Source organism: Coregonus clupeaformis, chromosome 19, assembly GCF_020615455.1.
Source record: "Coregonus clupeaformis isolate EN_2021a chromosome 19, ASM2061545v1, whole genome shotgun sequence".
In the NCBI taxonomy this organism is placed as follows: domain Eukaryota; kingdom Metazoa; phylum Chordata; class Actinopteri; order Salmoniformes; family Salmonidae; genus Coregonus; species Coregonus clupeaformis.
In genome coordinates, this window is record NC_059210.1 from 34,415,507 (window position 1) to 34,441,995 (window position 26,489).

The following is a 26,489-nucleotide window of genomic DNA, read 5'->3' on the forward strand; positions in this document are numbered from 1 at the left end:
AAAAGTACAACTCAAGTCAACTATTGTCGGACAAGTTGATGCTACAATGCGACTTGTGCTATTTGTAAGCAGTCGCTCGGTTACAGGCGCCACAACACATCAGGAAATCGCAAGACCAGAGAGGGCTCTATACAGGTCGAAATTGGAGCAAACTTGTGTAATATGAGCACACAGGTTGCAGACTTCAGGATTACCAGATTATGCAGACACTTTGCATAATGTGAGTGCTCCCAAAATGTCAAGATTTTTGTCATAGTCTAATGTATGCATAGCTTTAAGGTTCCATATAGAACACCAATTCAACCAACACCAATCCAACTTCAAGGAAGGAAGGATGTTTGTCTGTAGTATTCGAACAGGGCCCTTTAATGAGCACTAATTGCCACCCAGCACTGACAATCACTGTGCTCCTGTTTTTGCGTAACACAATTACCTATTTTAATTGTATGTTATTTTAATTAGCTTCATTGTCATAATTAGATCACATCAAACATTAGTCATCATTTGGCCATCTTAAATGTGAATCTGAAAATCTGAATATAACCGATGAGAACATTTTATGAGATTCTCTCTCTCTCTCTCTCTCTCTCTCTCTCTCTCTCTCTCTCTCTCTCTCTCTCTCTCTCTCTCTCTCTCTCTCTCTCTCTCTCTCTCTCTCTCTCTCTCTCTCTCTCTCTCTCTCTCTCTCTCTCTCAATGAGATAGGCTGCCTCCTACACAACACATTCATTTTGGGCTGACACTAGGCTGACTGCCGACCGTGGACGGAGAACATACAGAACGGACAATTCCATCCTGAAAATAATACGAGGTGGACATTGCCTACTGTCTAGACTACAGTGTGTACTCATTTGCCCTTCGTATAGGCAACAATATGGAGATCCAGTGTATGAATTAGAGACGAACCGAGTAGCATATCTAAACCGATGATGAACGGGGTTACCTCGGGCACAGGCTCGGCTTCGTGCCGCTTCGCCCACTACTTCGTGGTGTGTGGATTGGACACGGAGACTGGTCTAGAACCCGAAGAATTAGCAGGTAAATATTCTGTGTTCTTGATTGATATTAGCCTAATTAATAGAAGAAAAAACGTAGCCTAAACTTCTGAATTAGCATACGCAATTAAAGGCGAAAACCCCGAGAGGTCTTCAATTGATTGATTGATTGATCAATTTATTTATCAAAGTGATTGGGTGACTGTTCGAGTTTTTATTTATTTATTTGAAGTCCAGTGTCAGGTGATATGTGCCTGTCCATCGCAGGAGACAACATCAGGAAAACCGATGAGACTGGGAGCCGTGTTTATTGTTGTCATAGTCACAGCTGAGCGCATATAAAGCCCCTAGTAGGGTACTCTGGGGTAAACCCCCCCCCTAAGAACAATGTGTAATTGCTGACACAAAAAAGCAATGTTTGGAAAAAAAATTGGGATGTGGATGAAGGCCATGCTTAGGCGAATAAACTATAAAGGAAAATAAATGACTACAGTTTACACTTTTTTAGTTATTTGGCTGGCCCTCACTACATATTCGTCGTCAAACCCACTGGCAAATCCCTGCCTTATCTTAGATCATTGGTCACCATAGCAACAGCCACCCGTAGTATGCGTTCCAGCAGGTATATCTCACTGGTCATCCCCAAAGCCAACACCTCCTTTGGCCGCCATTCCTTCCAGTTCTCTGCTGCCAATGACTGGAACGAACTGCAAAAATCTCTGAAGCTGGAGACACTTATCTCCCTCACTAACTTTAAGCATCAGTTGTCAGAGAAACTTACCGATCACTGCACCTGTACACAGCCCATCTGTAATTAGCCCACCCAACTACCTCATCCCCATATTGTTATTTACATTGTTATTTATTTTGCTCTTTTGCACCCCAGTATCTCTATTTGCACATCATCTTCTGCACATCTATCACTCCAGTGTTAATACTAAATTGTAATTATTTTGCACTATGGCCTATTTATCGCCTTACCTCCATAACTTACTACATTTGCACACACTGTATATAGATTTTCTATTGTGTTATTGACTGTGCGTTTTGTTTTTGTTTATTCCATATGTAACTCTGTGTTGTTGTTTTTATCACACTGCTTTGCTTTATCTTGGCCAGGTCGCAGTTGTAAATGAGAACCTGTTCTCAACTGGCTTACCTGGTTAAATAAAGGTAAAAAATAAATAAATAAATAAGTAAGTTAAAAAAAAAGGTTGTTTTTAGAAAAGGGGCATTATTTTAAAGTACCGTGGTATTTTTTTGGGGAATATAATATTGAGGGAGTGGGAAGATGGTGCAAATTGTTTTATTCTAAATAGAACACACACGGGCACATGCATATGGAATTCCTCACTAGGAAGGAGGAGGCAAGGAAGTGTGTTTGTGTGTGCGCGTGCACATATGCATGTGCCCGTGTGTGTTCTATTTGGACTTTGTGTCTTTTATAGCGATGGTGGTAAACGGCACTACACAAGTTGAAAAGAAGTCAAGAATGATGGACATCATTGTTTTTGCAGCTGAACTCTTTCTGGGTATAAAACACTTCACATCAGAGGAAGTACATGGAATACTGTACCTCTCAGGCCCCAGAGCCTGAGTAGGGTATTTGATGCCTTTCTAAAAGTGCCTACTGTTTCGTGCCTATAGTGAACACGGAAATGGTTGCAAGTCTGTTTCTTCTGTAGCCAACTCCTTTGTGATTGTCATAGCCTACCTAGGTGCCAGAGCCTTTCCTGGTCAGGTCACTTGGATGCAGTGATGGCGTGAGTCACATTGCCATGGCGACCATGACAGTCAGCCACAGTGCATGAAACCTGAGGGGGAGTGGCCACTTCTAGAGCTATAGCTGGGCTCTTTCCCCCTGGCAAAGAGTCCCTGGCCTATGGTGTGTAAATGGTATATCGCAGGCTCTTGCATATTGGATTCTCCATACTACGTCCCCAGTGAGGAGGAGGTAAGGAAGTGTGTGTGTGTGTGTGCGCGTGCACATATGCATGTGCCCGTGTGTGTGTTCTATTTAGAATTAAACAATTTGCACCATCTTCCCACTTCCTCTCTGTCATTGTCAAATCACAGAACACACACACACAGTCACACCCTGTATTCTGTATTCTTTGTGGAGTTGGGGGAGAATGACAGGGGACGGAGTATCAAAGGCAGCATATTCTCTGTAGAATACATCCCCAGGGAACATGGCGGACACATTTAACCCTCTGACTGTCGTCATGCAGCCTAGCTAGCCTAGTGTCAGGCTATGAAAATGAACCCCCCCGCCCCGCCCCCCACTGAGGATCACGTTATCCCGACCATGCAGGGAAAGGAAGGACAGAACTCAGTATTACTGTTATTAGTTATAGTGTGTGTGTTTGTTTGTTTGTTTGGATAAATGCATGTGTTTTAGATTATATATGTGTGTGTGTGTGTGTCTTGGTGGAGCGTCTCCCAGTAAGGACAGTAGTGATGGCAGGCTCCCTGCTGGGTGGGACAGGGTTCTGCTCCCTGCTGGGTGGGACAGGGTTCTGCTCCCTGCTGGGTGGGACAGGGTTCTGCTCCCTGCTGGGTGGGACAGGGTTCTGCTCCCTGCTGGGTGGGACAGGGTTCTGCTCCCTGCTGGGTGGGACAGGGTACTGCTCCCTGCTGGGTGGGACAGGATTCTGCTCCCTGCTGGGTGGGACAGGGTTCTGCTCCCTGCTGGGTGGGACAGGGTACTGCTCCCTGCTGGGTGGGACAGGGTTCTGCTCCCTGCTGGGTGGGACAGGGTTCTGCTCCCTGCTGGGTGGGACAGGGTTCTGCTCCCTGCTGGGTGGGACAGGGTTCTGCTCCCTGCTGGATGTGGCCTTCACTAATCTGCTTATGTAACAGCAGGCCATCCTTGTGTGTGTGTGTGTGGGTGGATGATTGTGTATGTTTTCTGAGAGGTGTGTTTGTGTCGGTGAACAAATGTGTGTTCCTTTGAGGGGTGTGTGTGTCTGTCGATGGTGAATGTGTTTTTTGATAGATGTCGTGTGTGTAATTGGAGAGTGACTGCAGAGAGACAATTTGCTCTTGTTGGCCTCTCAATAGATGCCTCTGTGTTTCTGCAGCCCTAATCAAATGTCACATGACGTTCGCCGGGGTTTCAGCGGCCAGCTAACTGTCACAGGGAATGACTTTAGTGTCGGAGAGGGAACCCAACAGTGGGCTGTTCAGGGACTCCGAACTGTCGTCCCGGTTTGGAACGTGTGATATCGCTGGATTGGAAAAGTTTTTTTGCAGAATAGACATTGAGTAGGTGTCAAAGAAAGTTGAGATTTTTATAGCCTATTACAACCTTGCTTAAAGTGATCATGAACATAGCCTGTGATTAGCTTGTGTTTTTGTTTTGATTGGAGAAGAAAGACAAGGATGGACAGGTCCTGTTGGCTGGATTGTAAAAAGCCCTATTGACGTCCAATTAGGCTATATTCAGTCACATTGAAAAGCTGGTGGTTATGGTTATACAGTCGGTTTTTACCTCACATGAACTCTTGGTTGCTTCTGTAACCAATCAATGATCAAACCTGAGTCGTCCATTCTCGTGAATGCATTATCCCTCTGAGCTAAAGCCTTCACACGTTCTCCAGTCTGGGGGCAATGTTGCATATCATTTCAGCAAGCATAGTTCAGCAAACCACCTCTACATTTATTCAGGAGACAACGACATAGGAGATTCTTATAATTGAGACAGTGTCTGCTCCTTGAATGAAAGCCAGTTGTCATTCTGTCTTTTTATCGCTCTATCCACCTCCATCTCTCTCCTTCTCCTCTGCCCATCCGAGGGTGTGATGAATTGAATGTGGTGGGGCAATTGAGTTGGGCAAAGATGAAAGACATCTCTTTATATAGTCACTCATCCAGTCATCCCTGTCTCGATCCCTGTCTGTTTAAAGGATGGGAAGCTGCATATGACTGTTAATCATACAATCAAATATCTATCAACCGTGAAATGTCAGCTGCTTTATCATAGGCCTCTTTATCTTTAGGTTTCGGATCTCTCCTCTCTGTTTGTCTGCGTATCTGCTGTATGAGAAAATAGGCAGATTTGACACTTTACGGTATGCCTACTAGCATCCAATGAAATTGTATGCATTTGTAACATCACAAACACTATAGACCAATGAAAACCAGATGTCATCCTGTGATTAAATCAACATTCTTCATTAGGGCACACCATATTAAAATGTTTTGCAACAGTAAACCAAGTCAAGCATTTCTTATTGGACAAGGTCTGGTAGTGCCTCCCAATTTGTTTGTTTTCTTTCTGTAAGTGTGCCTACTGAACAAGACTCGGGTTTGAAATAGAAAGGGTTACATGTGGCATAAAATAGTGTCGTCCTATTCCTGTCCTGAGAGCTGTTGTGACTGACTAAACTCCCCTTGAGAAATATATCCATGCTGAAGTGGGATCCTGTGATGTTGAGATTTACAGCAGTGTCTGGGAGACAGAGAGACTTTCCAGTCCCTGAAGTGGAACTGTGAGACTAAGGACCTTGTTCCAATGCAAAGAAACTGCATTCTTAATTATTTATGTTCTTCCTTCCTTCCTTCCTTTCCTTCCTTAGCATACATGTACATGTACCTAGTAGAATCTTGCTTTCACCTATCCGATGGTGTTACTTCAAGGTAGGATAAATGCATTTTTATAGTGTTTTAACATGGCCAGCAGATCTATGGTCTCTCTGGAGTGAGCTGAGCTGATTTCACAGTGCTGTGGGGGAGATGTCTAACTGGACAATGATGATTATGATAGTCACACAGCCTAACTGAGGCACCATTTTAATCTTTCATCCGCAGAACCAAAACAAGCCACCCTCCCCTCCCCCTCCCTGCTTCACCATCATGTTAGAGCCCTCTTTCTTTCCTCTCCTTCCATATCTCCCTATCCCTCTTCTCTTTCTGTCTCTTGAACCCTTTCACCTCCTACCATTTATCTTTTGCTCTCTCTCTCTCTCTCTCTCTCTCTCTCTCGTTCTCTCTTTACCTTTTGTCTTTAATATTTGACTTCCATCTCTGACACTAAACAGCTAAAAAACAACAGTGAACTATTCATTTCAAGTGCTTATGTTTAAAATGCGTCACGGTAAGACCTTCGAAGAACAGGTTCAGTGAGGGCACATGAGCAGTCAAACCCATTCCCAGGCATGGAGTGAATAGAGATTTCACCACAGGTGGCTGGCAGCACCTTAATTGGGTAGGATGGGCTCATAGTAATGGCTGGAGCAGAAACATCAAACACATGGTTTCCATATGATTGATAGCATTCCATTCACTCCATTCCAGCCGTTATTATGAACCATTTCCCCTCACCAGCCTCCTATGGATTTCGCACAGATGTTTGGTGTTGCCTCATGGCTGTGTGTGTGTGTGTGTGTGTACTGTATATGGTGTGATCTCCATGGCTTGCTGAGTGTGTGAATGTGAACCTACCTAACTAACTAGGTCAGCTGATGAAACGTAGCGACTAACTTCTTCTCCAAGGCCCCGGCAAACTTAATGCCGGCGGAAATGGCTACCATGGCAACCAGACGTCCCTCTCGTCTTGACGACTAGGCTCAAGGCTCCTCTGGTTTCTCCCTCCTTTTGCTTTGTTTTGCCCTGAGGAAGATCGATGCTTAGTAGATAACGTGTCACGGTGTGGTCTTAGTGTTTATCACATCGCTGCATGTCATGTCCCTTGATTATTATAAAAATAGAGAACCAGTATGGTACAACACTCAGCAAGATAGTGTCACTGTTTAGTTTTTTTTATACCAGCTCTGATTCACTTCCTTATCACAACGATATCCAACATGGCTGCCCTGTTCTCATAACAACGCATTCGTACAATGGGTCCCACCCACCAGGGTCATTTTCAATAGTGCACACCTTAGCAAAACAAGGGTTTCCCCCTCAGAAGGCTGAAAAGATTTGGCATGTGACTGGCTGCATCACCGCTTGGTATGGCAATTGCACCGCCCTTGACCGCACAGCTCTACAAAGGGTGGTGCGGACAGCCCAGTACATCACTGAGGCCGAGCTACTAAGCTATATGGAATTGTTTTAAGGTTATACCAAGGATCATTTTGCTATTTGATTTGGAATTTTAAGACCCCTTGAATTGTAAAAAAATAATAATGATTTGGCCTTACTGCTATTAGCCCATACAAACACATTGAATAACATATTCACTACATGGAACAACACATGGTCCCCCCCAAAAAAAATATTGAAGGGAAGTTTGTTCTGAAGTGTCTGTCCTATGTCTGAGAGATATAAGAAAGATCAGGATTTTTATTTATTTATATTTTTACATGTATTTAACCCCTTATTTTTTACACTAAACAGTCTCCGTATAGACAGTCTCAGAAGAGTCTTGTGAGCGTCCTAGAGCAAAACAACCAACATGTACGTGTTCATGAGAGTCTCACCTTTCCACAGGTAATATTAGTGTGTAGCCCAAACTGTTCGGACGCTACAGACCGAAGTTGGCAGATCGGCTGTACCAACTTCAGACGAGTCCCAAGACGATTGTGGGGGTCGTAGAACAAAATGGAGTCTCATCTTTCCATAGAGGGGTCATAATAGTTTTGTAGGCCAAACCGTTCGGATGTTACAGACGATTTTGTGACAAGACCAATTTTCAGAATGTCTCATGCTCTGTAACCTTTCACCACAGATGCGGAAGTGTGGATTGAGATATCTCTAGCTTAAACTGACTGATTTTTATGGGGATTTTATAAAAATAATGCTAATTAGATTTCCACGGGGCGCGGACATCGACTCTAGGGGGTTTATAGTACCCGAACCATCTGCATTGACTATCTTTCACTGACCCTACGCACACTCACTAGACTTTATATACACACCATATACACACTCACTCACACACACTACACTGTCACTCACACATATCCCTCACACATTCAAACACTACATATGCACACACAAACATAACACACACACGCATACCGACACAACACAAACACATACAGTATACATACACACACACAAACACTTTTACAGTCATCATATGCTACTGCTACTCTGTTCTGTATTCTTATCCTGATGCCTAGTCACTTTACCCTGCCTTCATGTACATAACTACTTCAAATACCTTGTACCGCTACACATTGATCTGGTACTGGTACTCCCTGTATATAACTCCATTCTTGTGTATTTTATTTTGCTTCTCTTGTGTTAGTCACTATTTATATTTAAAAAAATGTTTACTCTTTATCATCGGGAAAGGTTCATAAGCAAGCATTTCACTGTAAAGTCTATACCAGTTGTATTCGGCGCATGTGATAAAATTTGATTTGATTGTTATTGGACAAGTTCAGATAATCCCTCCCCATTTCAGCCTGTTTGTTTTCGTTTCCTTCCTAGTGAATAGGACCCAGCCTGCATTCATACTACCCACCCACCAGCCTGATTCAAAGCAAAGCAACCCTCTTAGTTCGGATCCATTTCTTGCCTTCGGCATCCTTTCTGTTCTGGGCTTTCTATGCGTCATTGGAGAAGTAGGTGGAATGCTATAATCTTGCTGGATAAGTGGATATGCGTCAAAGCAAGCGTTAATGTTGTTTTTGAGCATCGAGTGTTTATTCTTCCTGCTTTATCACCATGTAGCTCAGTTGGTAGAGCATGGCGCTTGCAACGCCAGGGTTGTGGGTTCGATTCCCACAGGGGGCCAGTATGAAAAATGTATGCACTCACTATAACTGTAAGTCGCTCTGGATAAGAGTGTCTGCTAAATGACTAAAATGTTATTGCCCATTGGTGTTTTGACAGTGCAGTGATCGCATCCAAATGCCAGGCAGGGTAGTAATGGGAAGAGTGGTGCACTCTAGGGAATGATAGTGTTCCTTTAAAAATGAGGGTTGTGCTTCAGAATTGAATTGAGAATGCCTCATAAATTGTAATTATTGAATTGAATTTGAATTTAAGTAGTAAACAGGATACAGAATTGCAATTTGAATTTGAATTAATGGGAATGGAATTGAATTCAGTGAAATTAAATTGAAATGCCTGTACTATATTAGGTGTAGTCCATACAAATATACATCTTGTACATAAAACATCACACGTTACATTATATAAATGCAAATATTCTAAGTTATTATATTTCATTAATCACTTACATTTAGTTCAATATGGGGAAAATACATTTCCCAGAATGCATTAGTTAACCCTCAAGTTGACCCTAAAGCCTTCGAAAAGAGGCAAAAAATATTATGGTTGGTGGAAATATAATTGGCTATTCTAAGCACGAAGATTAAAAGAGCATATGAACATTGTTTCCAGTGAAAAGTTATATATTTGGTATCTGGAAGTGACCTGTCAGACTCAATGAAGCTCATGTTCTATGACTGAGTGGAATTTCTTTGAATTGCACTGAATTAAATTCTACTTCCTGTCACTCAAACGTCCTGTGGGGTGTGGCCAATTCTAATTTCAACTCATGAGTTCAATGGAAGTCAAAACCAAAATTCTGAATTGAGCACAACCCTGGTACACACCAGTGTCTTGCACGTGACACACACACACACAAACAAAGTTATCTGTATGTAACTGGAGCAGGCAGCTGACACAGACGACAGTGAGAGAGGCAGGAGATGCATCAGGCAGACAAGGTTATACATCAAGGTCAGTGGAAGTGTGTGTGTCACTGGTGAGTACACTCAAACGGCGTACATTTTTTAAAGGAATTCTCTCCTTCCCTTCAGTGCATGTACGCATACGTGTGTCAAAAATGTAGTAAAGTTGTGGATGTAGTTGGCTTTTTTCATTTGGTAGTCTGTTACACAAACAAAAACATCCAATCACTTGCTAAAACTATGACATGGATGGTGTTTATTATTTCCAGCCAAACAAAGGATGCTCTTTGCTATCAAGTCCCAGGTTCAACTTGTATCCATGTACCGTAAACAGTTAGGTTCCCCCTGCAGAGCGTTGGGATGCATTCTGTGCATTGCTCCTACTTCTACAACATCTTTAATCTTTCCGAATCCCCCCTCATCTCCTCTACCCCTTCCTCACTTATCTCCCTCTCCATCTCAATCCTCCTCTCCCCTAGTGTTGTCACGATACCAGTAATGCAATACCATGACAATACTGGATTTTCATGAAGCAGACTGAACTTTATGGTCTTTTAAAAACCAGCTCTATGTTAAATAGTGTGTGATATAGTTAAAAACATAAACAAAAGTGACGCTGGGTGACAACAGAAAGTCAGCTTAATGTTTTTTCTCCTTGCCACAATACTTCAGAGTATGTCTGGTATCATGACAACCCTACGTGTCCCCCTGTTCTCCCACCTCCTCTATCTGACTTTCTGACAACGGTGCAGTGTGAGGGGATGAGGGCGCTTTGAAGGCTCCTCAGGGTTGGCCATTACATAAGTCTGGGCTTGGCAGGGCTTCCTCTCTTCACTGCAGAACCACCCTTATTGTCTCACTAATGTCTCACCTTAACGGTCTCACCTCCCTCTTACCTCTCTACTGCCTTACCTCTCTACTGCCTTACCGCTCTACTGCCTTACCTCTCTACTGCCTTACCTCTCTACTGTCTCAGTAATGTCACAAATCTATTGTATCACTTCTCTGTCTCACCTCTACTGTCTTATTGATATCTCACCCCTCTACTATATCTTCTCTCTGCTTTCGCCCAACTCTGTCTCACCTCCCTTCTGTCTCACCTCACTTCTGTCTCACCTCTCTACATTTTCTACTAGCCAGGTCTGAAAATTACTAGCCTCGGGCTAGCGGGCTAACTTAATTTCCATCTCTAGTCTCACCCCTCTCACCTCTGGCTCAATAAAGGTATTCAACACACTTAGAGTTTTTAGCTGATGTCAGATGAAGGGTAAAAGGTTTTGCTGTGTCAGATATTAAATCCTGACCTTGTCTGGTAACCGCGGTGTTGCTCTCCGCCCTGTCCCCTTATTAAGAATTCAGTGCAGGAATGAAGGTCACTTGTCCCTTTGAATTTGTCTGTGCCAGTATTGCAATGCTGACACACTCGCTCTCTCTTTGTCTGTCTGTCTCTACCCTCTCTCTCTCTTGCCACTCTTTTTCAACCCCTCTCTTTCCTAGGGGAGAGCTTTGAGCAGAGCCCCCTCCGGAGGTCCTTCAAGTCCAAGGTTCTGGCCCACTACCCTGAGAGCACAGACAGGAGTCCCTTCAACAGAGATGCAGTCAACATGGTAAGACAGTGGGGCTAGGATACATTTAGAGAACTTAGCAAAAGGTTAAGTCAGTCTTTTATGTCATGTTGGCTGTTTTAGCCCTTTATGGAAAGAAAGTTGTTGTGCCACCATGTGAAAATGGCCTAATTCCATGCATTCATTACAAGAAAATGTTTTATGTTGAAGTACAACTTATTTTGTACACATTTTACACAGAATAGATGACTTTACATTTGTTGTTTGTGCACTATTGTTTTGTTAAAGGGATAGTTTGGGATTTTGGCAAAGAAGCCCTTCATCCGCTTCTCTGGAGTCAGATAACTTGTGGATACCATTTTTATGTCTCTGCGTGCAGTTTGAAGGAAGTTGCTAACTAGCATTAGCGCAATGCTAACTAGCGTTAATTGAACCATTGAAAGTTTTTGAACAAATGTATGATTGTTTGGCACTGCAAGAGCCTTAAATGCTGTGCCATCACGTCTTTGTTTTGTTCTCCTGTACCATAATGCATTTCTCTTTAATGCAAATGAGATAATATTTTCTGTTTTTAAGTTTTTTTTAATGACACACTCTTGTATAAACAAGTCTGGATGATAAAAGCGCTAGGTCAGGAACTCAACAGAATCTACTAATTTAGATTAACCAATTAAAACATCTCAAGTTGTTTTTGTGAAAAGTTAAAACTTGTTGTGAGCTGTCAAACCCTAAAGTACTTTGTAGCAGATCGAGCGCCTTTTCATGGAGCCACACTCGGGTTCTTTCCACAAATAAGGGCCATTTTAACCGCTAGTCTTTTAATGTTGTTTATCAGAATGAAAGCTCTTCGCTAGTCTTTAATGTTGTTTATCAGAATGAAAGCTCTTCAGAATGATTTGACCCCTCTCATCCCTGTCCATAATCCCTTGTGTTTGATTTAAGAACATGCTATTGAAGGCAGTTGACACTGTTTGCCACTCTTTCTGTACCTTCCCCTACCCCATCCTCCTCTCCTCTCTCTCTCTCTACCCCTTTATTCTCCTTTTTCCTCTGCTATGTCTTCTAAAACATCTCCTCTCACTCTTCCTTCGACATCTCTCCCACCTCTATTCTATTCTCCATCCTCGCACTCCTCCCTCTCTCTCTATTTTCTCCATTCCTCTTCCCATGTTTCTTTTCCTCCCTTCATATCTCTCTCTCTGTCTCTCTCTCTCATCCCCAGCTCTGCATGCCGCATGGCCTGTCGTTCCGCAGTCAGGCGGACGCCCACGAGCACCACTTCCATTCCTTCACGGTCGCCGACGATGACGGCACGCGTTCTTACGGCTTCGTGCACACGTACTATGAAGCGGTGACGAGCGCCCAGATCACCACAGCGATGCAGACCCTTCATCAGATGCACCATGTGGAGCACTACTCCACATCCTCTTCGTCTTCTTCCTCTGCCTCCTCCCCCTCCACATCCAGCATGGACTCTCTGGTGAGCAGCCTGGATGAGTTGGATGCCGACTCCCTGGCAGCGCGCCCCCTGTCGGCTTGTTTGGGCTGCGCGGCGGGCTCCTTCCAGCCGGCCTGGGACACCCTGTATTCCTCCAAGGCCCTCTGCCTCCTCACGCCCCTCCCCTTCCTGCACGCCTCACGCCACTTCCTGTCCCAGCTGCACCAGGCGGTGATGTCGCACGCCGCCCCGCCACTGCCGCTGGAGAGCTACATCCACAACATCCTGTACGAGGTGCCCGTGCCACCGCCCGGTCGTTCGCTCCGGTTCCATGGGGTCCAGGGGCCTATTTTGTGCCAGCAGCCCGGCCCCGATGAACTCCCGCTGGGGGACTACCCCCTGGGAGAGGCCTTCTCCCTGCTGGGGGTGGAGAACATGGTGAGGCTGCTCACCTCTGTGCTGCTGGAGACCCAGGTCTTGCTCTATTCACAGGGTAAGGACCAAAAGACCAGGCAGCATTTGCTGAAAGATTACCACCCTAGGTTGTGTTTCGATAGTTTTTCAAATGTAAAAATCTAACCTAAACCAAAAGTGTGCATTTGTTAATTTCCCATCATGCGTCTCTCTGTCTCCAGACTACCAGCGGTTGATGACGGTGGCAGAGGGCATCACCAACCTACTGTTTCCGTTCCAGTGGCAGCACGTCTACCTGCCCATCTTGCCCGCTCCCCTGCACCATCTCCTGGATGCCCCTGTGCCCTTCTTGATGGGCATCCAACGGAGGGATGGCTCCCAAAGCTCCACTCTGGATCTGTCCCATGAGGTATTTTAATGATATGTACTTAGGACCAGTGCCGTGCACAGACCTTTCAGGGGGCAGGTGCTCAAAAACACACTCATCATCACATATTTTAAGCAAGCTAGTTACAATGCCTCCTAAAGACATGATTGACGTCGGGAAAAGAGGGTGGGCTATCAGCTGATCATTGATGTTGATGATTGATGTAAATCTGCTAGTTAGCTAGCTCCATTTTATTTATTATATTTAGTTTTTTGTTATTAATTTACGTCTGTGTTTCTTCATCTCTCTGCTGCACGTATCAGCAAATCAGACCTAATATTGATGATGATGTAGGCGGTGTTAATCAAATGTTATGCTGCTGTGGCAGTACTGTTGATATTTAAACTAGGTAGCTAGCTACACACACACTTAACCGGTGACCGCATCTCTCAAGCCATGCATGTTTGCAATCTCAGGCAGACTGGGGGGGGGGCTATACCACCTGGCTATACCACCTGGCTATACCACCTGGCTATACCTATATAAACACAACATGCAACAATTTCAAAGATTTTACTGAGTTACAGGTCATATAAGGAAATCAGTCAATTGAAATACATTTCACATGACTGGGAATACAGATATGCATCTGTTGGTCACAGATACCTTAAGAAAACAGTAGGGGCGTGGATCAGAAAACCAGTCAGTTTCTGGTGTGACTACCATTTGCCTCATGCAGCGCGACACATCTCTTTCGCATAGAGTTTGTGGCCTGTGGAACATTGTCCCACTCCTCTTCAATGGCTGTGCAAAGTTGCTGGTTTGTGTTCAGGTCCTTGCGACATGGGGCCGTGCATTATCATGCTGAAACATGAGGGGATGGCGGCGGATGAATGGCACGACAATGGGCCTCAGGATATTGACACGGTATCTCTGTGCATTCAAATTGCCATCTATAAAATGCAATTGTCTTCGTTGTCCGTAGCTTATGCCTGCCTATACCATAACCCCACCACCACCATGGGGCACTCTGTTCACAACGCTGACATCAGCAAACCGCTCGCCCACACAACGCCAAAAACACGTGGTCTGCGGTTGTGAGGCCGGTTGGACATACTGCCAAATTCTCTAAAACTATGTTGGAGGCAGCTTACGGTAGAGAAATGAACATTCAATTCTCTGGAAACAGCTCTGGTGGACATGCCAATTGCACACTCCCTCAACTTGAGACATCTGTGGCATTGTGTTATGTGACAAAATTGCACATTTTCGAGTGGCCTTTTATTGTCCCCAGCACAAGGTGCACCTGTGTAATGATCATGCTGTTTAATCATCTTCTTGATATGCCACACCTGTCAGGTGGATGGATTATCTTGGCAAAGGAGAAATCCTCACTAAGAGGGACGTAAACAAATTAGTGCACAGAATTTGAGAGAAATACGCTTTTTGTGCGTGTGGAAAATTTCTAGGATCTTTTATTTCAGTTCATGAAACATGGGACCAACACTTTACATGTTGCGTTTATATTTTTGTTCAGTATAGTTCACATTCTCTAGTCCTCCTCTGTTCCTCTGGTGATGTAGAGGCTAACCCAGGCCCTGCAGCCCTCAGTATCACTCCTACTCCCCAGGCACTATCATTTGTTGACTTCTGTAATCGCAAAAGCCTTGGTTTCTTGCATGTTAATATCAGAAGTCTACTTCCTAAGTTTGAGTTATTCACTGCGTTAGCACACTCCGCCAACCCTGATGTTCTAGCAGTGTCTGAATCCTGGCTTAGGAAGGCCACCAAAAATTCTGAAATTTCCATCCCCAACTATAACATTTTCCGTCTAGATAGAACTGCCAAAGGGGGTGGAGTTGCAATCTACTGTAGAGATAGCTTGCAGAGCTCTATCATACTATTCAGGTCTGTGCCCAAACAGTTTGAGCTTCTACTTCTAAAAATCCACCTTTCCAGAAATAAGTCTCTGTGTTGCCGCTTGCTACAGACCCCCCTCAGCCCCCAGCTGTGCCCTGGACACCATATGTGAATTGATTGCCCCCCATTTATCCTCAGAGTTCGTACTGCTTGGTGACCTAAATTGGGATATGCTTAACACCCCGGCCATCCTACAATCCAAACTAGATGCCCTCAATCTCACACAAATTATCAACGAACCTACCAGGTACAACCCTAAATCCGTAAACATGGGTACCCTCATAGATATCAGGGATGTAGCTCAGTTGATAGAGCATGGCGTTTGCAACGCCAGGGTTGTGGGTTCAATTCCCACGGGGGGCCAGTATAAAAAAAATATGTATTCACTAACTGTAAGTCGCTCTGGATAAGAGCATCTGCTAAATGACTAAAATGTAAATGTAATATCATCCTGACTAACTTACCCTCTAAATACACCTCCGCTGTCTTCAACCAGGATCTCAGCGATCACTGCCTTATTGCCTGCGTCCGTAACGGGTCCGCGGTCAAACGACCACCCCTTATCACTGTGAAACACTCCCTAAAACACTTTAGCGAGCAGGCCTTCCTAATTGACCTGGCCCAGGTATCCTGGATGGATATAGATCTCATTCCGTCAGTAGAGGATGCCTGGTTGTTCTTTAAAAGTAATTTCCTCTCAATCTTAAATAAACATGCCCCATTCAAAAAATACAGAACTAAGAACAGATATAGCCCCTGGTTCTCCTCAGACTTGACTGCCCTTGACCAGCACAAAAACATCCTGTGGCGTACTGCATTAGCATCAAATAGTCCCCGCGATATGCAACTTTTCAGGGAAGTTAGGAACCAATATACACAAGCAGTCAGGAAAGCAAAGGCTAACTTTTTCAAACAGAAATTTGCATCCTGTAGCACTAACTCCAAAAAGTTTTGGGACACTGTAAAGTCCATGGAAAATAAGAGCACTTCCTCCCAGCTGCCCACTGCACTGAGGCTAGGAAACACTATCACCACCAATAAATCTACAATAATCGAGAATTTCAACAAGCATTTTGCTACGGCTGGCCATGCTTTCCACCTGGCTACCACTACCCCGGCCACCAACTCTGCACCCCCCGCTGCAACTTGCCCATGCCCCGGAACCCCTATTTCTAGCCTGTTCAACCTCTCTTTTGTAACGTCTGAGATCCCCAGAGATTGGAAAGCTGCCGCGGTCATCCCCCTCTTCAAAGGGGGTGACACTCTAGATCCAAACTGTTACAGACCTATATCCATCCTGCCCTGCCTTTCGAAAGTATTTGAAAGCCAAGTTAACAAACAGATCACCGACCATTTCGAATCCCACCGTACCTTCTCCACTATGCAATCCGGTTTCCGAGCTGGTCATGGGTGCACTTCAGCCACGCTCAAGGTCCTAAACGATATTATAACCGCGATCGATAATAGACAGTACTGTGCAGCCGTCTTCATCGACCTGGCCAAGGCTTTCGACTCTGTCAACCACCGCATTCTTATTGGCAGACTAAATAGCCTTGGTTTCTCAAATGACTGCCTCGCCTGGTTCACCAACTACTTCTCAGATAGAGTTCAATGTGTCAAATCGGAGGGCCTGTTGTCTGGACCTATGGCAGTCTCTATGGGGGTGCCACAGGGTTCAATTCTCGGGCCGACTCTTTTCTCCGTGTATATCAATGATGTCACTCTTGCTGCTGGTGACTCTCAGATCCACCTCTACGCAGACGACACCATTTTGTATACATCTGGCCCTTCATTGGACACTGTGTTAACAAACCTCCAAACGAGCTTCAATGCCATACAACACTCCTTCAGTAGCCTCCAACTGCTCTTAAACACTAGTAAAACTAAATGCATGCTCTTCAATCGAACGCTGCTGGCACCCGCCCAACCGACTAGAATCACTACTCTCGACGGGTCTGACCTAGAGTATGTGGACAACTACAAATACCTAGGTGTCTGGTTAGACTGTAAACTCTCCTTCCAGACTCACATTAAGAATCTCCAATCCAAAGTTAAATCTAGAATCGGCTTCCTATTTCGCAACAAAGCCTCCTTCACTCTTGCTGCCAAACATACCCTCGTTAAACTGACTATCCTACCGATCCTTGACTTCGGCGATGTCATTTACAAAATAGCCTCCAACACTCTACTCAGCAAATTGGATGTAGTCTATCACAGTGCCATCCGTTTTGTCTCCAAAGCCCCATACACTACCCACCACTGTGACCTGTACGCTCTTGTTGGCTGGTCCTCACTACATGTTCGTCGTCAAACCCACTGGCTCCAGGCCATCTATAAATCACTGCTAGGCAAATCCCTGCCTTATCTTAGCTCATTGGTCACCATAGCAGCACCCACCCGTAGTCTGCGCTCCAGCAGGTATATCTCACTGGTCATCCCCAAAGCCAACACCTCCTTTGGCCGCCATTCCTTCCAGTTCTCTGCTGCCAATGACTGGAACGAATTGCAAAATCTCTGAAGCTGGAGACTCTTATCTCCCTCACTAACTTTAAGCATCAGTTGTCAGAGCACCTTACCGATCACTGCACCTGTACACAGCCCATCTGAAATTAGCCCACCCAACTACCTCATCCCTATATTGTTATTTATTTTGCTCTTTTGCACCCCAGTATCTCTATTTGCACATAAACTCTTGCACATCTAGCATTCCAGTGTTAATACTAATTGTAATTATTTTGCACTATAGCCTATTTATTGCCTTACCTCCATAACTTGCTACATTTGCACACACTGTATATATATATTTTCTGTTGTATTTTGATTTTTGATTTTTTTTGGACAATGTTTTTTTACCCCATATGTAACTCTGTGTTGTTGTTGTTTTTATCGCACTGCTTTGCTTTATCTTGGCCAGGTCGCAGTTGTAAATGAGAACTTGTTCTCAACTGGCTTACCTGGTTAAATAAAGGTGAAATAAATAATAAATAAATAAAAAGCATTCTAGTAGGCATTTTAGAGGCATTCACTGACCTTGCAAAAACATTCCAACAAGCAATCGAACACATTTGACATTTACATTTTAGTCATTTAGCAGACACTCTTATCCAGAGCGACTTACAGTTAGTGAGTGCATACATTTTCATACTGGCCCCCCGTGGGAAACGAACCCACAACCCTGGCGTTGCAAGCGCCATGCTCTACCAACTGAGCTACAGGGGACCCGTAGAACCCAATGTAAGGTTCACTGTAACGGGCATTCTAATAAGACATTCCATTACGCAGTGTAACAGGCAGTGAAAAGAGCATTGTAACATTAGCTGCATTCTTGCAGTGCCTGTACTAATCCACCCTATTCTAGTTGCATATTAACATCCCCCCCGAGCTCTCTGGTGCTGGCAAACATAGAAATTCACACTGCTCCTCCAGCGAGCTCCTCCGCTTCTCCCTTCTCTCCCCAAATCGAATTCTCCATCCCTCAACGAAAGATTATGCCATGCCGCATAAGCATTTCGCTAGGTTTGCGTCCCAAATGGCACCCTATTCCCTATTTAGCGAATTAGGTGCCATTTGGGACATATCTTAGAAGTTTTCTTTGAAGTGGTAGAGCTGGCCCAGGGAGAGGGAGCAGAGAGATCCGTAGGGAGAGCTGAGTCGTGGGCAATGGTGGGAGGAGGAAGGTACTGATATTTCTAGAGAAATCAGACGGCGTGAATAATTAAGGTTTAAGAATTGCCCAGTTTTATTTCTGGATGTATGTGAGAGGATAGGGCTGACACAGGAGGCAGCAATAGAATGCACACTTTGCAGATTGTAGAACGCATCCCGATCGTATCCTGTGTTTTAAAGATCTATCTATCTACAGTCCACTTTTTCCAGCAGGATTAAGTGCGTTTTATCTGTATCCTTATCCAAAGTCATGGCTTTTGAAAAGCGCATAGCTTTTGATGGCATTTAGCTGATGTGTCACAGTACAGTGGAATGTCAACATATTTTGTCATGGTAAATTGGGTCATCATACTCCGAGGGGGAAGGCGAGGGCGTGGTTTATGTTGCAAGCTTTCCCATGAGAAGTGGAGCGATGATGCTTTAATCATATGAACCTTTAAAGGCACATTCTTTGATATTTACAGACATGTTTGATCATGTAAATGAATGATACCCATTGTTCATGCCTGTTCTTGAAGAATATCACTTTGTCTTGCTTTTTTTTAAAGTTGAGGAGTGGGCCATTAAACTAGAACTGTAAACAAACGGTGGTCTGTGTGAATCTGTCTCATCACAGGCAGTTAAGAATAAAAATGGTTAATGGCATAACGTCAGTGCTGAGTTTGGACAGACAAAGTGTCACTTAAGCAGAGCACACTGTCGATGCTGTTAAAGGGGATGTCGATGCTGTTAAAGGGGATGTCGATGCTGTTAAAGGGGATGTCGATGCTGTTAAAGGGGATGTCGATGCTGTTAAATGACTAAATGACTGTTAAAGGGGATTTCATGGTGTCAGTCTCTGACAGTCTGTGTCAGGCCAGTGCCTGCTTGGCTTCTCTCCAGAGGTTGACTAATTTCTCTGACTGTTTTTCGCATTGATGAAAATGTTGTCAGTGAACGAAGTGATGTGCATGAAACTTAGCCTGGTCCCAGATCTGTTTAGCTGTTTAGCCAACTCCAATTGTTTTGGTTGACTATACAGCGCAAAGAGATCTGGACCAGACTATGTGAAACTAGTATGCCAAGAGAGACAGAGCCATAGAGGGGGAGTTTTTAGAGAGGAAAGAGAGAGAGGAGGAGAATGGAGAGATGAGAAAAAGAGAGTGATCTGGGGAAGACAGGGATTTGAAACAAGCATTTTGCTGCACCTTTTATACCTGCTGTAAACTGTGTACATGATGAATAACATTTTATTTTATTTGATCTGTCCCCCTTCCAGGCCAACGTGTGCTTTGTGGACATAGACAACCACCGCGTGGATCCACCCGAGGACCTGCCCCTCTTCCCAGACCAGCCCGAGCTCATCCAGGAGCTGAACGAGGTGCTGCTGCGTTTTGGCCTCCAGCCACATGGTGGCGCCACCACCACCGAACTCGCACCTGCCGCTCCCCCCTGCCTCAGCAGCCTAGTCCTGGAGGACCTAATGGAAGACAGGCGCAACGGGAACCTGGGAGGGGAGGAGTTGGCCGTGCTGGAACGACTGCAGGCACTAGCGAGGAGGTGTGGAGAAAGAGGGATGGAGGGGGGGAAGACCCTTGGACGGGCGTTCCAGGAGGAGGAGGAGGAACTGAATGCGGCCAAAATGAACGTGCAGCTGAGGGAAGTGTTCGCAGGGCGTTTCGCCGCCATTTTCGGGAGGTATGAAGAGTTTGTGATCCACAGTGCTCCTGACCTGGAGTCCTGGCTAGGCAACCGTGAGGGAACGAGCAACTTTGATAAGGTAATGGTGAAGACTGATCGACAGTCACTCACTGAAGGAATACATTATATCCGTAGCCTACTCCTTCACAGTCAGTAATCCTACATACATTGACAAGAAGCTCTCATTCAGGATAGAAGCAATATTCTCCCACTGTTACAGATTTCACTTGTTAGTGGTTTTATGTGTATTGTTGTTAATATTTGTGCCTTTGTGTATCACCAGGGCTCCTTCCTGTCGGCGCAGCCCGCCCCGCACCTGCACTTCTTGTCCTGGTTCCTGGAGACGGCCATGTTCTCATCATTCTTGGACGGCAAGGTGTTGTCTCGCTGGGCCGACCAGGAGCCACTGCAGCGTGTGTTCGACGGCCGCCTAGAAAGGGAGCGCCTCTACGACACGTTCGAGGACGACCCCGGCAACCGTCGCTACAGGAAGTGCAGCGTGCTCCACAAATCAGGTAGGTGGGTGACTGCAAGGTGTGGACATTGGATCCAGGGGTGCTACAGTAGTACTTAAATGTCTTATTATTATTATTATTATTATTATTATTATTATTGCTAACTGCATGTGGTGGGCGAGCCCCCCTCTCCACCTATCTCTGAGTGATGTTCATTAGGGCACGCAGTAGAAAAGGTTTTAAAAGCTTTTGCAACGGTAAACGAAAATGAGTACAGATAGTCCCTCACTGTTGTAGTCTGCTTTTTTCTATTTGGTGCCTGATGAACATGGTCCGTTTGTCCTCTGTCCAATGTATAGAGTATATTGAGAGGCAGGGATTAGCTAAAGATGCTAGCATCACCAAAATCTCCATCCATTATACACTGCTCAAAAAAATAAAGGGAACACTTAAACAACACAATGTAACTCCAAGTCAATCACACTTCTGTGAAATCAAACTGTCCACTTAGGAAGCAACACTGATTGACAATACATTTCACATGCTGTTGTGCAAATGGAATAGACAACAGGTGGAAAGTATAGGCAATTAGCAAGACACCCCCAATAAAGGACTGGTTTTGCAGGTGGTGACCACAGACCACTTCTCAGTTCCTATGCTTCCTGGCTGATGTTTTGGTCACTTTTGAATGCTGGCGGTGCTTTCACTCTAGTGGTAGCATGAGACGGAGTCTACAACCCACACAAGTGGCTCAGGTAGTGCAGCTCATCCAGGATGGCACATCAATGCGAGCTGTGGCAAGAAGGTTTGCTGTGTCTGTCAGTGTAGTGTCCAGAGCATGGAGGCGCTACCAGGAGACAGGCCAGTACATCAGGAGACGTGGAGGAGGCCGTAGGAGGGAAACAACCCAGCAGCAGGACTGCTACCTCCGCCTTTGTGCAAGGAGGAGCAGGAGGAGCACTGCCAGAGCCCTGCAAAATGACCTCCAGCAGGCCATAAATGTGCATGTGTCTGCTCAAACGGTCAGAAACAGACTCCATGAGGGTGGTATGAGGGCCCGACGTCCACAGGTGGGGGTTGTGCTTACAGCCCAACACCGTGCAGGACGTTTGGCATTTGCCAGAGAACACCAAGATTGGCAAATTCGCCACTGGCGCCCTGTGCTCTTCACAGATGAAAGCAGGTTCACACTGAGCACATGTGACAGACGTGACAGAGTCTGGAGACGCCATGGAGAACGTTCTGCTGCCTGCAACATCCTCCAGCATGACCGGTTTGGAGGTGGGTCAGTCATGGTGTGGGGTGGCATTTCTTTGGGGGGCCGCACAGCCCTCCATGTGCTCGCCAGAGGTAGCCTGACTGCCATTAGGTACCGAGATGAGATCCTCAGACCCCTTGTGAGACCATATGCTGGTGCGGTTGGCCCTGGGTTCCTCCTAATGCAAGACAATGCTAGACCTCATGTGGCTGGAGTGTGTCAGCAGTTCCTGCAAGAGGAAGGCATTGATGCTATGGACTGGCCCGCCCGTTCCCCAGACCTGAATCCAATTGAGCACATCTGGGACATCATGTCTCGCTCCATCCACCAACGCCACGTTGCACCACAGACTGTCCAGGAGTTCCCTCAGGAGACCATCCGCCACCTCATCAGGAGCATGCCCAGGCGTTGTAGGGAGGTCATACAGGCACGTGGAGGCCACACACACTACTGAGCCTCATTTTGACTTGTTTTAAGGACATTACATCAAAGTTGGATCAGCCTGTAGTGTGGTTTTCCACTTTAATTTTGAGGGTGACTCCAAATCCAGACCTCCATGGGTTGATAAATTTGATTTCCATTGATCATTTTTGTGTGATTTTGTTGTCAGCACATTCAACTATGTAAAGAAAAAAGTATTTTATAAGATTATTTCATTCATTCAGATCTAGGATGTGTTATTTTAGTGTTCCCTTTATTTTTTTGAGCAGTGTACAACTCACATTGTATGGGTTTGCGGATTCGTCTTGACTTTTTTTTCTTTCTACTTCCTAAATTCCCTCTGTTCCACTGAGCGAAGATGGAAACAAAAGAGGGAACATTTCGACTGAGCGACTGTGACGTAGAATAAAAGATATGAGAGGGATGGGGAATATTTGTTCTGGTGAAATTAGAGGGGAAATGAAGTTCACTGTCAATCTGAGAGAAGACCAAATTGAAAAAAAGAGAAAAGAGGAGTGGAGGGTAAAAGAGGTAGACAATTATATATGAGGGGGAGAAAGGGAGGGAGACTGAGAAGGGGATACTTTAGAGCGGTGGAGGATGGGGTGGGGGGGGAGATACAGTGAAGGAAAAAGTATTTGATCCCCTGCTGATTTTGTACGTTTGCCCACTGACAAAGAAATGATCAGTCTATAATTTTAATGGTAGGTTTATTTGAACAGTGAGAGACAGAATAACAACAAATAAATCCAGAAAAACGCATGTCAAAAATGTTAGAAATTGATTTGCATTTTAATGAGGGAAATAAGTATTGAGGTCTCCAAGGATGTCAGGGACAAGATTGTAGACCTACACAAGGCTGAGAAGGTGACAACAGTTGGTGCGATTATTTGCAAATAGAAGAAACACAAAAGAACTGTCAATCTCCCTCGCCCTGGGGCCCCATGCAAGATCTCACCTCGTGGAGTTGAAATGATCATGAGAACGGTGAGGAATCAGCCCAGAACTACACAGGAGGATCTTGTCAATGATCTCAAGGCAGCTGGGACCATAGTCACCAAGAAAACAATTGGTAACACACTACGCCGTGAAGGACTGAAATCCTGCAGTGCCCACAAGGTCCCCCTGCTCAAGAAAGCACATATACAGGGCCGTCTGAAGTTTGCCAATGAACATCTGAATGATTCAGAGGAGAACTGGGTGAAAGTGTTGTGGTCAGATGAGACCAAAATCGAGCTCTTTGGCATCAACTCAACTCGCCGTGTTTGGAGGAGGAGGAATGCTGCCTATGACCCCAAGAACACCATCCACACCGTCAAACATGGAGGTGGAAACATTATGCTTTGGGGTGTTTTTCTGCTAAGGGGACAGGACAACTTCACCGCATCAAATGGACGATGGACGGGGCCATGTACCGTCAAATCTTGGGTGAGAATCTCCTTCCCTCAGCCAGGGCATTGAAAATGGGTCGTGGATGGGTATTCCAGCATGACAATGACCCAAAACACACGGCCAAGGCAACAAAGGAGTGGCTCAAGAAGAAGCACATTAAGGTCCTGGAGTGGCCTAGCCAGTCTCCAGACCTTAATCCCATAGAAAATCTGTGGAGGGAGCTGAAGGTTCGAGTTGCCAAACGTCAGCCTCGAAACCTTAATGACTTGGAGAAGATCTGCAAAGAGGAGTGGGACAAAATCCCTCCTGAGATGTGTGCAAACCTGGTGGCCAGCTACAAGAAACGTCTGACCTCTGTGATTGCCAACAAGGGTTTTGCCACCAAGTACTAAGTCATGTTTTGCAGAGGGGTCAAATACTTATTTCCCTCATTAAAATGCAAATCAATTTATAACATTTTTGACATGCGTTTTTCTGGATTTTATTGTTGTTATTCTGTCTCTCACTGTTCAAATAAACCTACCATTAAAATTATAGACTGATCATGTCTTTGTCAGTGGGCAAACGTACAAAGTCAGCAGGGGATCAAATACTTTTTTCCCTCACTGTAAGTAGCATATGATGAGAGGAGGAGGAATAAAACAGTACATCTTGTCCCTATATTGAGAGCCTCAAAATTCTCAGCTTTGAAGTACTGCCAAGCGCTCTGCAGAGACTGCACCATTCTCTTCTTCACAGGCTCTCTCTCTCTCTCTCTCTCTCTCTCTCTCTCTCTCTCTCTCTCTCTCTCTCTCTCTGTCTCTCTGTCTCTGTCTGTGTGTCTTTAATAGTGCATCTCTTTCTCTTTCTGCTTTACACTCAATATCTCCTTCTCTCTGTTTCAGTTTCTCCCTTTTATCTCTCTCTCGTGTTTCCCATAAGTGTCTTTCAAAGTAAACCAGATAGGGTTCACTTACATATCGTGACAACAACACATGACCTTGGTTATGTACAAAGAGCTTTACAGATCATAGACTTACATACAGTATGACACTGATAAAAATTTCTGTATTTGAAAACAGGCTTATACAATGGTCATTCAACGTAAGACTTCTATGTAGAGGAATGAAAAGCTAGAAATAAAGGTGTGATAACAAATACACTGTCCTGTGTGGCTCAGTTGGTAGAGCATGGCACTGGCAACATCAGGATTGTGGGTTCGATTCCTGCTGGGACCACCCATACAAAAACTATGCATGCATGACTATGTCACTTTGAAATGAAAGCGTCTGCTAAATGGCATATATTCGTATTATTTTACTGGCCTGGTTACACATCCAACAAAGTTGCTGGAACCGTGCTGGAAATGACAATGTGACAGGAAAATACCAGAGCCAGCACAGTATGGTTTGGGTCAGCACAATAATGTGAAAAGGTTAATTGACACTGCCTCTCCAACAGCATTCTCCAGTAGGCCCAACTCACATCTCCCACCTCTATTTTGCTCTGGTCCCCAGCCCAGGCCATGGAACTCAGGCTGCTGAAGGCTGACCACACGGCCATCCACCCCCACCTGTTGGACATGAGGATCGGCCAGGGCCGACACCAACAGGGCTGCTTCCCCAGGCTGCATGCTGATGTACTGGCACAGGGACACAACACCAACAAGTAAGTAACATACACCCAGATACAAAAGTTTGGACACACCTACTCATTCCAGGGTTTTTCTTTATTTTTACTATTTTCTACATTGTAGAATAATAGTGAAGACATCAAAACTATGAAATAACACATATGGAATCATGTAGTAACCAAAAACGTGTTAAACAAATCAAAATATATTTTATATTTGAGGTTCTTCTAAGGAGCCACCCTTTGCCTTGATGACAGCTTTGCACACTCTTGGCATTCTCTCAACTAGCTTCATGAGGTAGTCACCTGGAATGCATTTCAGTTAACAGGTGTGCCTTGTTAAAAGTTAATTTGTGGAATTTCTTTCCTTCTTAATGCGTTTGAGCCAATCAGTTGTGTTGTGACAAGTTAGGGTTGGTATACCGAAGATAGCCCTATTTGGTAAAAGACCAAGTCCATATTATGGCAAGAACAACTTAAATAAGCAAAGAGAAACGACAGTCCATCATTACTTTAAGACATGAAGGTCAGTCAATACGGAACATTTCAAGAATGCAGTCGCAAAAACCATCAAGCGCTATGATGAAACTGGCTCCCATGAGGACCACCACAGGAAAGGAAGACCCAGAGTTACCTCCGCTGCAAAGGATAAGTTCATTAGAGTTAACTGCACCTCAGAAATTGCAGCCCAAAT

The 26,489-nt window shown here is 44.8% G+C and overlaps 1 protein-coding gene across 1 annotated transcript in view; it reads left to right on the forward strand.

The window, feature by feature from the left end:
- The first annotated feature begins 722 nt into the window (after positions 1-722).
- LOC121532063 (DENN domain-containing protein 5B-like) overlaps positions 723-26,489 on the forward strand; it is a 46,852-nt gene continuing 21,085 nt past the window's right edge. Inside the window, exons 1-7 of the mRNA XM_041837728.2 lie at positions 723-1,037; positions 11,086-11,195; positions 12,376-13,084; positions 13,227-13,414; positions 20,217-20,717; positions 20,922-21,153; positions 25,681-25,831. Of these exons, the coding sequence (XP_041693662.1) occupies positions 926-1,037; positions 11,086-11,195; positions 12,376-13,084; positions 13,227-13,414; positions 20,217-20,717; positions 20,922-21,153; positions 25,681-25,831 (2,003 nt within the window). The 5' untranslated portion in view covers positions 723-925. The remainder of the gene's footprint in view (positions 1,038-11,085; positions 11,196-12,375; positions 13,085-13,226; positions 13,415-20,216; positions 20,718-20,921; positions 21,154-25,680; positions 25,832-26,489) is intronic.